Source organism: Oncorhynchus gorbuscha, linkage group LG11 (assembly GCF_021184085.1).
Source record: "Oncorhynchus gorbuscha isolate QuinsamMale2020 ecotype Even-year linkage group LG11, OgorEven_v1.0, whole genome shotgun sequence".
Classification (NCBI taxonomy): Eukaryota; Metazoa; Chordata; class Actinopteri; order Salmoniformes; family Salmonidae; genus Oncorhynchus; species Oncorhynchus gorbuscha.
In genome coordinates, this window is record NC_060183.1 from 79,111,619 (window position 1) to 79,125,260 (window position 13,642).

Sequence of the window (13,642 nt, forward strand, 5' to 3'; positions counted from 1 at the left end):
CATATGCACCCATTCCCCTCGGTGCTATTCTCCAAACGTGGTGAAGAAATGACGAGGAACTCTCCAACAAACCCCCGGAGGGATTACCTGATGTTTGGAAAGAAGGAGGAGGGTCAGGAGGGGAGTGTTGCTGGAGGGGAGTGAAGGGAGAGGATAGGCCGATGGTGAAGGCATATTTGGTTTGGGTTCATTTAGGTTTGATGATTTGCGCAGACTAAACAAGCCACTGGTGTTGCCTGATTAATAGAAAGTGGGCTGATGAGGAGAAAATGTGGGCAGAGATAGACCGAGGGCAAGGCATGACCACTTCAAGCCTTACTGACCCTAGTCTCAGAGATCCCAGACCTAGGGCAACAGCACTAGATCTGGGAATCATGCCAGTCAGTGGTTTTAAGCTTGTAACTCTAATGTCATGGCGCATGCAAACCACTAACTAGCAAAACACTCATTGAAAATATCCTCTGCGAGCTTCATCTAGCTAGCTACCGAGAATGTTTACGGCAGGACATGAAGGGATCGGTCTCTAACGTAGTTCCACCTCTTCTTCTCTATTCCAACTGACGAAGATACAGGTACTTCAACAGGTACTTGTACAGACATGTATGCTGGAACTTTGGTACATTGTGGGAGGCAACGCGTCTGCGTCTGTGAGACTACACTGACCCCTCAACAACAGGTCTGTGAGACTACACTGACCCCTCAACAACAGGTCTGAGGATGGTTCACTGACCTTATGTTGACCACCTTTCATTTTCAGAAGGAATTTTCACATCACCAAGGCATCAGTGTGGAGTTCAGCAAGAACATAGCAGAACAACAACATGACTGAGTTTTACTTCAGCACTAGCGTTAAGTCTTTGGGTCATTCTTTTATCAACCAATTTCTCCTTCTCACTCCAGTTATCAAATCAAATCAAATGTATTTATATAGCCCTTCGTACATCAGCTGATATCTCAAAGTGCTGTACAGAAACCCAGCCTAAAACCCCAAAACAGCAAGCAATGCAGGTGTAAAAGCATGGTGGCTAGGAAAAACTCCCCAGAAAGGCCAAAACCTAGGAAGAAACCTAGAGAGGAACCAGGCTATGTGGGGTGGCCAGTCCTCTTCTGGCTGTGCCGGGTAGAGATTATAACAGAACATGGCCAAGATGTTCAAATGTTCATAAATGACCAGCATGGTCGAATAATAATAAGGCAGTTATCCCTCCTCGCAGTTCTGACATGGCTACTGTTGCAGTGTTATGGCTATGTAATTATACCAATTACAAGGGCTTAGGGTCGAGGTCGATCCGTTTACGGCCTGTCAATCACCCCGCCAACTCCATCCTTTTGTGCAATTTGAGCCATGGCCAACTCTGCTATTGTCAATCAAACATTATTGGAACATGATTGCCGAATAGACATACAGGACACAACATGTCAAATCCTCTTGCTCGTTACATTTCAGCAGTTTTGGTCAACTTTCTGAATGATTCAGTATTTTAAGAAGAGACCCATTTTCCAAATATGCAGAACAACAATACACATCCATACACCAGAATGCATAGAAGTTGTAGACACTATGAAACAGTGCAGAGAGAGAGAGAGAGAGAGAGAGAGAGAGAGAGAGAGAGAGAGAGAGAGAGAGAGAGAGAGAGAGAGAGAGAGAGAGAGAGAGAGAGAGAGAGAGAGAGAGAGAGAGAGAGAGAGAGAGAGAGAGAGAGAGAGAGAGAGACAGAGAGAGACAGAGAGAGAGAGAGAGAGAGAGAGAGAGAGAGAGAGAGAGAGAGAGAGAGAGAGAGAGAGAGAGAGAGAGAGAGAGAGAGAGAGAGAGAGAGAGAGAGAGAGAGAGAGAGAGAGAGAGAGAGAGAGACAGAGAGAGACAGAGAGAGAGAGAGAGAGAGAGAGAGAGAGAGAGAGAGAGAGAGAGAGAGAGAGAGAGAGAGAGAGAGAGAGAGAGAGAGACAGAGAGAGAGAGAGAGAGAGAGAGAGAGAGAGAGAGAGAGAGAGAGAGAGAGAGAGAGAGAGACAGAGAGAGAGAGAGAGAGAGAGAGAGAGAGAGAGAGAGAGAGAGAGAGAGAGAGAGAGAGAGAGAGAGAGAGAGAGAGAGACAGAGAGAGAGAGACAGAGAGAGAGAGAGAGAGAGAGAGAGAGAGAGAGAGAGAGACAGAGAGACAGAGAGAGAGAGAGAGAGAGAGAGAGAGAGAGAGAGAGAGAGAGAGAGAGAGAGAGAGAGAGAGAGAGAGAGAGAGAGAGAGAGAGAGAGAGAGAGAGAGAGAGAGAGAGAGAGAGAGAGAGAGAGAGACAGAGAGGTTGATTAAATGTCAACTTATGTAATGTTTGTCACATTCTAAAATTAGCCTCAAAATTCTGTCACCTTTGGTGAGTCTGCTGAGGTCAACAATGTTGTAGATTCCTAATGCTGCCTCTACTGTGGTGTGAGCATCAGACCCTTAGACCATCACTTCAAACAGTACTCGGTTTATCTTAGGTCAGAGGTCTGGCTGTGGTATATTTCTCAGTGATACATTGTTGTGTGGACTGATCCAATGGTGTAGACTGGCATATACTGTACACTGGTTCTACAAAATGACTAGACACAGATACTGGTATATTTAGACGATAACAAAACCAATATTGCAAAACCACACAACTGGTTTCGTCGCCATCGTAAAAGTTAATTCACATGAACTGCAATATTTCATTAATTGAGAACTTGTTGTCGCATGGACAAACAAGGAAGAAAACAATGAAGGGAAAAGCAATACCGTGCCTTTGCCAAGCTCATTGCATGTTTCAATGTGTGTGAGGCGAAGTTTCGGGTTAACAAGACAGAGCCCGGGACTGTGATCCAAACTGTTGAGACTGAGTCCAAGCCTCTCTAACCACAGGAGCTCACCCTTAAAACCTCAGGGGGCTGCTAATGATTCTGTGCTGTGGCTCACGGAGAAGTTCACGTTGTCTGCCCTGAGACGGCACAAAGCAGGGTGGGCCAAAAAGGCAGTGGACCTTGGAGAGTTTACCTCCCACACGTTCAAAAGATACACCTAAGGCTAAGGTGGTATGCATGGAGTTACACACATATAAACACAAATACACTACACACACACACACACACACACACTCACTGACAGAGACACAGAGGAGCTACAGTACCTTCCCACTTTAGACATACTTCAACATTCATATCAAACTGTCACAATGGGTAGGAAACCTTCAACATCCCTATTAAACTGTCACAATGGGTAGGGAACCTTCAACATTCATATCAAACTGTCACAATGGGTAGGGAACCTTCAACATCCCTATTAAACTGTCACACTGGGTAGGGAACCTTCAACATTCCCATTGAACTGTCACAGTGGGTAGAGAACCTTCAACATCCCTATTAAACTGTCACACTGGGTAGAGAACCTTCAACATCCCTATTAAACTGGCACACTGGGTAGAGAACCTTCAACATCCCTATTTAACTGTCACAATGGGTAGGAAACCTTCAACATCCTTATTAAACTGTCACAATGGGTAGGGAACCTTCAACATTCATATCAAACTGTCACAATGGGTAGGGAACCTTCAACATCCCTATTAAACTGTCACACTGGGTAGGGAACCTTCAACATTCCCATTGAACTGTCACAGTGGGTAGAGAACCTTCAACATCCCTATTAAACTGGCACACTGGGTAGAGTACCTTCAACATCCCTATTAAACTGTCACAATGGGTAGAGAACCTTCAACATCCCTATTAAACTGGCACACTGGGTAGAGAACCTTCAACATCCCTATTAAACTGTCACACTGGGTAGAGAACCTTCAACATCCCTATTAAACCGTCACAATGGGTAGAGAACCTTCAACATTCATATCAAACTGTCACAATGGGTAGAGAACCTTCAACATCCCTATTAAACTGTCACAATGGGTAGAGCACCTTCAACATCCCTATTAAACTGTCACACTGGTAGAGAACCTTCAACATCCCTATTAAACTGTCACAATGGGTAGAGAACCTTCAACATCCCTATTAAACTGGCACCCTGGGTAGAGAACCTTCAACATCCCTATTAAACTGTCACAATGGGTAGAGAACCTTCAACATCCCTATTAAACTGTCACACTGGGTAGAGAACCTTCAACATCCCTATTAAACTGTCACACTGGGTAGAGCACCTTCAACATCCCTATTAAACTGTCACACTGGGTAGAGAACCTTCAACATCCCTATTAAACTGTCACAATGGGTAGAGAACCTTCAACATCCCTATTAAACTGTCACACTGGGTAGAGAACCTTCAACATCCCTATTAAACTGTCACACTGGGTAGAGAACCTTCAACATCCCTATTAAACTGTCACACTGGGTAGAGAACCTTCAACATCCCTATTAAACTGTCACACTGGGTAGAGAACCTTCAACATCCCTATTAAACTGTCACACTGGGTAGAGAACCTTCAACATCCCTATTAAACTGTCACACTGGGTAGAGAACCTTCAACATCCCTATTAAACTGTCACACTGGATAGAGAACCTTCAACATCCCTATTAAACTGTCACAATGGGTAGAGAACCTTCAACATCCCTATCAAGTCACAATGGGTAGATTGTTTGTTTGAGTTCAATGGTCCTTGTCCTACACATACCTCCAACTCTGAATGTATGAATCGTCCCAGAATGCCTTGAACGGATGTCTAGATAGTAGCCTACTAAAACAGTGTATTTGGATTGCAAAAATGAAATGTACCCTATTGTTGTTGTTTATTAATAGTATGCAAACTCAGAAGTATGGTGTTGGAAATGTCAGGTGTTGCAGGCTATTCCATTCTCATGCAAGAGTATAGCTTGTGTTTTTTTTAAATACACAACAAATAGCACGTAGGCCTATCAATAAACATAACTAATATGCCAATCATGCTATTGACTTGAATATTATATATTTACCAGTCCTGCGCAGGTGCTGAATGAGGCAATGGATCCTGCGTAATTAAGAACAGTTCCGCTGTAATAGCATCCTCTCTCTTCTGTGTTGGCAGCGGACGAAACTGGCATACTGCTCCGAGATGCCTTTTGTGCTTTCTGTCTGCTCTCCACCATGAATTTCTGGGACAGAAATCGAGTGTCTCTCTTCAGGATGAGGTGCAGGTCCCTGCCAAAAGCAGGAATTCTGAGTCTCAGCCCTGTGGAAGCAGCCGTTTGCGGTCCTTGAGGTTCCCAATGGTATAGCTCTGGAGATTCGTACTCTTCCCAGTTTGAAATGGAACGAATCTCCCGAGAGCTGCTCCCGGCGCTGGCGTCAGTCTCTCGGCTAGTTGGTTTATCCGGAGCTCCGGCGCTGGCGTCAGTCTCTCGGCTATTTGGTTTATCAGGAGCCGGTGGACCTGTATCTGGAAAAACCTCCGGGAAAATAATTTCGGACTCGGATTCCTGGAAGGGGTGTGGATCTGGAGAGTAAAAATAGGAAACGAGAGAAAGAAGACAGCAAATACCATAGGATTAGTCGTTATAGTCTTTTTCAGAAAGGTCAACTGGAGCAAAGAAAATGTAGCCCATGGATGAGCCTGTCTGCTCCAATAAAATGACTGAGTGATGTCTCACCTGCGCATCACTATATTAGCTAACTCAGCGAATTATAACATTGAGAAACATCGAGAATTGTTACCATGCCTTGTGAGTACCTGATGAACTAAATCAACGTTTAAACGTGTTTAAATGTGTTTCACATATACCTGCAATGGCAAATGCTCCAAGAAAACATAACTGGTGGAGGAGACTGAAGATGCGCTTTAGATGCATATTCAGTTATTGTTCAATTAACCTTTACAGTGTCGTTAAACAAAGTTGCTCTCCACGCACATTAGTCAAATTCTGTGTTGTCTATGCGCTGCCTGATACTTTTCCCCCATCTCCCGGTAAATGCGCCTCTCTCCTCTCTCACATGAACGTGTTTCCAAATGAATGACTCCGTATCCTGCACTGTAAAAATCAAAAAGTCAGCATAGGAGAGAGAGAGAGAGAGATTTGTATAGAAGTGTATTTTGATGTATGGACAGCGCGCACTGAGCGGTAGAGAGCACACTCGAGCAGTCAATACCGCAAGCTCTAAATAGCCTACTCAACTGCACTAAGACCAGAGAAGAATATAGCTACACGTGTTGAGTTGCTTCCTTAATTTGTTGGGGAGGAGGTGTGCAAAAGAAAATACAACATGCAGGCTTCTTTTTACAGATTTAATTGGAGCATAATAAACTACTGTCTGTCTGCTGTAGCTATCTATATATTGAAGTTATTTTTGCTCAAATTGAATGAAAACATCTCATGTCAAAATGTTGTCACTTCGTTTTCAGTTGTTTGAGTTTTCATTTAGCTTCTCACTGAACAAATGCTGGTTCTTTCCATTGACCTTCTTGGACTCCTGTATATCTTTTGGATCATTACAATAAAGGGTAATTGCCAAGGTCTGCTGTGTTTGATTTTTACCATAGTCAAAACATATTTTCCAATGAATGATTTCCTATGTTGTTTTCCTCATAGAATAGGTGTAATAAAAAAGAGCTGTATAATTGTGTAAAAACAGCAGCCTGCTGGGTTGCAGTGATTATTGTATTTATTCATCATCATCAGTTGATCCCATGCTCCTAACCCTTCACAACGTGTAAGTTTGTGTATAGGAGAACCCATTTTCAGCAATGACTCTGGGGTTTCATAGAGTTTGGGTTTTTTCTCCATTATTCTCTAAAGATAGGCTTATCAAAAGCGTCAGCAAGACCACTGATATCCTTTCTATGTGATCCTACAGTATCCCAGATGATCGATTACGTACACGGTAGGGTACGCACTAACACCCTGGGCAGAGCTAGCATGCACTAACACCCTGGACAGAGCTAGCATGCACTAACACCCTGGACAGAGCTAGAATGCACTAACACCCTGGGCAGAGCTAGCATGCACTAACACCCTGGACAGAGCTAGCATGCACTAACACCCTGGACAGAGCTAGCATTCACTAACACCCTGGACAGAGCTAGCATGCACTAACACCCTGAATAGAGCTAGCATGCACTAACACCCTGGACAGAGCTAGAATGCACTAACACCCTGGACAGAGCTAGCATGCACTAACACCCTGGATAGAGCTAGCATGCACTAACACCCTGGACAGAGCTAGCATTCACTAACACCCTGGACAGAGCTAGCATGCACTAACACCCTGGATAGAGCTAGCATGCACTAACACCCTGGACAGAGCTAGCAGCACTAACACCCTGGACAGAGCTAGCATGCACTAACACCCTGGATAGAGCTAGCACGCACTAACACCCTGGACAGAGCTAGCACGCACTAACACCCTGGATAGAGCTAGCACGCACTAACACCCTGGACAGAGCTAGCATGCACTAACACCCTGGACAGAGCTAGCACGCACTAACACCATGGACAGAGCTAGCATGCACTAACACCCTGGACCAGAGCTAGCACTCACTAACACCCTGGACCAGAGCTAGCACTCACTAACACCCTGGACCAGAGCTAGCACTCACTAACACCCTGGACCAGAGCTAGCACATAACCATGTAAATATATCTAGGACAAGGTGATGTTTATCAATATATTAGCCTGTATTTACCCTCCAAAAATGAAATGGTAATTAGCTGCTAATGTGGCTATGAAATGTCATGATGATCTGGACGAGACTGCCAAATCGAGGCAAAGGTAAGAGTCTCTGGATTAACTATCTAATAATGTTACCTAAATGTAGTAATGATGAAATTGGAAAAATGTCTTGTGTTGGTTTAAATTGACACAATACCTGTTAGCAAAGTTGTCAGTTAGAGATGATGTGCAGGAGATTGCAGGGATTAGTTGTCTTGCATGATGTCGACTTGGATGCTAATTAGCATTTTTGAATCTGAGAGTAAATAGAGCGAAATATATTGATAAGTCAACCTGTCCGAGAGAGATTGATATGGTTATCAAAACATCACGCCAGGGTAAGCCTACACAAACCACAGCCCTTATAGGAAAAATGAAAGGTGGAAAAACGATTGCAACCATTTCCCTGTTTGACTGCTAGGGTTTTTGGGTATTATGACACCTCCACTGTGGGCTGTATCTGGCTTTGTACTACCACAGTGAGATCAGTTGGTAGAGCATGGCGCTTGTAACGCCAGGGTAGTGGGTTCGATTCCCGGGACCACCCATACGTAGAATGTATGCACACATGACTGTAAGTCGCTTTGGATAAAAGCGTCTGCTAAATGGCATATATTATATTATTATATTATGACCTGATGCAAAATGATCTAATCCATTTTTTTCAACGAAGGAGGATTTGAGTAATACTTGATAAGTCTGATTACTCCTGTACCAAAGCATACTGATATGATTTCATACAGCCTTCTGGAATATCAAATCTCATGGGGTAATGCAAAGTTGATTAAGATATTTTCAATATAGTCCTCTTACCAGGTGGCATATTACGGAATCATTTGACACATTTCAACACAAATGAAAACAAGACAGAAGAGCACAAGTAATCAGATTGGCAGCAACATGGGCATGTAATCAATTTGGGCATTCTGAGTTCAAGCTTTTCCAGTCTTGCTGGCATGTTTGGTATTGATGGGCCAGGTTTAGTGATGTCACTCACTCAGTCAGTCAACGGTTCTCGTCTGGGCAGTGACTTGTGCACTTTAAAAGGGGCTATCTGCACTTGCTTCGTTCATTTTTGGCCTTATAAATGAATGATATGACCCATGAGCTTAGTTAAACTGTCGTACCCCATCAGAACCCCAAATATAAGCTTGTTTTATTCCAATGTTTGTAAACAAAGTAAATGTAAACAAACACTATATAGCCTCATAACATGGTTCAAACTATAATTTAGATATCATGGATGGTGAGGCCTTGCATCCACAGCTCTGTCTTTGAATTTGAGAGTGGTTTCTCCAGCCTCATCCCTCAGCTTTTTACAGAAACGGGAGAATACATTATTTATTTCTTGTCTAAACTGCTGATTGCTGCTTAAAAGTGATAATTCAAAAATAATACTCATCACAGTTTTTTCTATGTACTGAAAGTTCTCCATCTTGAAAAATTGACTTCTGACATGCACAATTCCTTAGGATTGTATCAACAGTGAACTAATCAACGAAATGCTAAACTATGGTTCTTGTAGGGAACTATCCCTTGTTGTCTAAATACAATGTCAAACCATAGAGCATCAACTATACTGTACTCTGGTTACAAAGAGATTGCATACACTTGCAAGTTGCAACTACGTAATGACTGAAGTTGCAACGTGACTCCATTACGGAACTCCAGGACATGACTCCATTACAGGACTCCAGAACATGACTCCATTACAGAACTCCAGAAAATGACTCCATTACAGAATTCCAGAACATGACTCCATTACAGAACTCCAGAACATGTCTCCATTACAGAACTCCAGAACATGTCTCCATTACAGAACTCCAGAACATGTCTCCATTACAGAACTCCAGGACATGACTCCATTACAGAACTCCAGAACATGACTCCATTACAGAACTCCAGAACATGTCTCCATTACAAAACTCCAGGACATGACTCCATTACAGAACTCCAGAACATGACTCCATTACAGAACTCCAGGACATGACTCCATTACAGGACTCCAGAACATGACTCCATTACAGAACTCCAGAACATGACTCCATTACATAACTCCAGAACATGACTCTATTACAGTCCAGAACATGACTCTATGACTCTATTACAGAACTCCAGAAAATGACTCCATTACAGAACTCCAGGACATGACTCCATTACAGAACTCCAGAACATGACTCTATGACTCTTACAGAACTCCAGAAAATGACTCCATTACAGAACTCCAGGACATGACTCCATTACAGAACTCCAGAACATGATTCTATTACAGAATTCCAGAACATGACTCCATTACAGGACTCCAGAACAAGACTCCATTACAGGACTCCAGAACATGACTCCATTACAGAACTCCAGAAAATGACTCCATTACAGGACTCCAGAACATGACTCCATTACAGAAATCCAGAAAATGACTCCATTACAGAACTCCAAGACATGACTCCATTACAGAACTCCAGAACATGACTCCATTACAGAACTCCAGAACATAACTCCATTACAGAACTCCAGAACATGACTCCATTACAGAACTCCAGAACATGACTCCATTACAGGATTCCAGGACATGACTCCATTACAGTCCAGGACATGACTCCATTACAGTCCAGGACATGACTCCATTACAGAACTCCAGAACATGACTCCATTACAGAACTCCAGGAAATGACTCCATTACAGAACTCCAGAACATGACTCCATTACAGAACTCCAGAACATGACTCCATTACAGGATTCCAGGAACTCCATTACAGTCCAACATGACTCCATTACAGAACTCCAGAACATGACTCCATTACAGGATTCCAGGACATGACTCCATTACAGTCCAGGACATGACTCTATTACAGAACTCCAGAACATGACTCCATTACAGGACTCAGTAGTTAATTCCATGAAGAGTGTTGCACAAATTAGTGGATTTGTTTCATGTTTATAATCTAGAAATGAAGTTATTCTCTGGTTATTATGCACTAGTTTTAACTCATGTGAAATTACTTTGACTCACGGATATTCTTTAACTTTACAAATATGATGTGTTTCTTGCAGTCTTGTGTTGTGTATCCCCGTTGATGATATTCCTAGTGCAACAACGAAGCTGCAGGTCATGAATATCCCTGTGAGAGAATACCATTATATCATGTGTTATGATCTACATGGTTTACATAATAGCATTGTTCTGAGCAAACTGTGCAGTATTCATTTACACTGTGTAATGGCTGCGGAGCAACCAAGGATTCTGAATACAGAGATGATACACTGTTGTCCAACATCTGACTGATGAAAGACATTATGTTTGAATTAAAGAGTTCATTACAGTGCAAATCCTTCTTATTAAAACATGTTATTTCTGTAATCCATCAAGCTTTGGAGTTGTACTGGATTAATCAGGATTGACTTCCATTTTGAGAAACTGTTAGTACAACAGTTAGAGTCCTGATTCCACACCCAGTTTTAGATGCTGAGATCATAACAACTTTGAACTGTGGCTATACAAATAGCTCAGTCATCGAGGAGCAGCGGGCCAGCAAGGACTACAGTACGTTAATGCTATTTGGAAGCTATGATTATGTCCCAAATGGCACCCTATTACCTATTTAGTGCACTACTTTTTGACCAGGGTCTATAGAGCTCTGGTCAAAAGTAGTGCACCATATAAGAAATAGGGTGCCATTTTGGATGTTGTTTATGATTTCCAATGGATATAGAGCTTATTGTGTTTTGGATTCAAGCCTGTCCTCATGATAAAGTGCAATGAAACAAAGCGCGGTGTCAGTCCTGTATACAATGTACGTTAATCAAAATTATGAGAATTTATTAAGAGAATGGACATTGTTTTATGGAAATGCGCATGTGAATATCCATCAATGGCTGGAACCAGTTCACATTTCTTTAATATCTAGGGTGGAAAGCTGTGACTAAAATAGTCACAGAATACAATTCAATTGAATACAACAATGACATTTACAATGAATCAGAGAGAGACATCAGAGTAGTCTCCAAGGTGCCATATAGTGTATGAAATGATAAAGCAAGATTTCGTCTATCGGTGAAACATGATGTGATGCAGATTGTAGCAACAGAATGTTTTTCAAGGACAAAAGCTTTCTCTCATAGAATGGCTACAAATCGAGGGCTAGCTTGTTCATGTTTCTCGTATTCAGGCTTCAAATTGTCCTTCTCCCCTCAACCCACTGAGCCAAATCTCCTCTATTACACCACTAATGGAGAGGAGAAAGTCTTAGTAAGGTCACTGGGAGAGAAAAACAAACAGACAAATTAGAGCCCTTTTCTGATCCATTCAAGTCCCAAATGTAATATAGGGTTCGACCCCCACCCCCCGAAACGGACCCATTCCTTTTTGCTATTTTGATCTCCATAGTGAAAGTTAAACAAAGTTCTCCCACCTGCCTCGCCCCGAGCTCCACGTTGCATCCCAAAGGTAGCCTAGCAGTTAGAGAGGTGAGCCATTAACCGGAGAGTTACCAGTTTGAATCCTGGGTCCGACAGGATTTAAAAAATATTGCGGGCAGTGAGATAGCAACCCGGAGGGTTGTTGGTATCAAATCCTAGATGCCATTGCCTCAAATCCTAAATGCCATTGCCTCAAATCCTAGATGCCATTGCCTCAAATCCTAGATGCCATTACATCAAGTGCCTTGAGGCAAGGCACTTAACTCCCCACAACAACAGCTCCCCAGTGTGGCAGCCCTCTGTCCCTCTCCAAAAGCGGAAGTCACATTTGGATTGGACCTTGGGTGCAATTGACCAATGATATTCATGATATTCATCTTACAACGGCACCCAATTCCCTTTACAGTACACTACTTTAGGGAATAAGAAAATGTCACCCTATAAAGGGAATAGGATTCCATCTGGGATTCAGCCCCAATAGAGGGCCTTAAAACACATTAAGAGTTCCTTTATCTACGCTGATCACAGACCTGGCCAAGCCACACTTGCCCCTGGCGCAGAGGAGAGCTTTTCCATTAGACACTGCACTGGGACAGCTGACAGGCCTATGAGGTAGCTAATGTGATGCCTTAAACAGAGAGAAATAAATCAAATAGGCCAAGACTTTTTCTATTTTTTTTGGTCTTTTTTTCTATTTTTTTTCCGAAGAGGGGATGGGTGGGAGAGAACAGCAATGTAATCTAAAAAGACTTGTAGGACAAATGAGCCAAGCTTTGTGGATGATACAGTGTATTGAATAATAGCAGCCAGGTCCATAGGAGCGTGTTACATTAGGTGGGAGAGACGTGCGTGGTGGTGGTGTTCTGATGATGGCTGGAAAGGAGTGAGAGATTACAGCAGACATTCGTGTAAGGCTTGGAGGATGTATTTGCGAATGTGTTTGTTTTTTATTACCCCAGAGACAACACAGACATTGTCAGGGATAGTTTCACTCGTAGAAAAAAAATGGTTATTTGGATATTTTTAATTTTTATTTTAACCTTATTTTACCAGGTAAGTTGACTGAGAACATATCCCATTTACAGTAACAACCTCGGGAATAGTTACAGGGGAAGGAGAACCCTTTTTGGTTCCAGGTAGAACCCTTTTAAGTATCTGTTGCTGCCTCGTAACTATGAATGAAGCATTGCATAAATTGAAGAAACTGAGAGATCTTCCGCCAGTCGAAGAAAATGTACCGCCAACTAAGTCTGAATAGGACCACCAAGAGATAAAGATTAGTTTTTCTAATATGCATTTTACAGTATCTCAGCCTACAGTAAATGTATATCTCTTGTGGGGCCACAACAGTCACACTATATTTCATCAAGATAAAAACAACCTTCCTAGCTGCCCACTCTGGGAGATGACCATAGCAATTCCCTTATAAAAGATTGTTATGCTCGACACAAACGCATCCCTCGCGAATTTATTTTCATTCTTTAGCATTATTCATGTTGACATTTACAACTAGTTGTTGCTCGTTCCGCCCAAGTATTTTAGATTTCTAACTGCCAGGCGACCTATCAAACCAAACCACTGGGGGATCGGGTTAA

At 42.5% G+C, this 13,642-nt stretch overlaps 1 protein-coding gene across 1 annotated transcript in view; it reads right to left on the reverse strand.

Annotated features, from left to right (window-relative positions):
* LOC123989530 (A disintegrin and metalloproteinase with thrombospondin motifs 19-like) overlaps positions 1-6,057 on the reverse strand; it is a 136,853-nt gene extending 130,796 nt beyond the window's left edge. Inside the window, 2 exon segments of the mRNA XM_046290604.1 lie at positions 4,923-5,422; positions 5,708-6,057. Of these exon segments, the coding sequence (XP_046146560.1) occupies positions 4,923-5,422; positions 5,708-5,774 (567 nt within the window). The 5' untranslated portion in view covers positions 5,775-6,057.
* Positions 6,058-13,642: the final 7,585 nt, after the last annotated feature.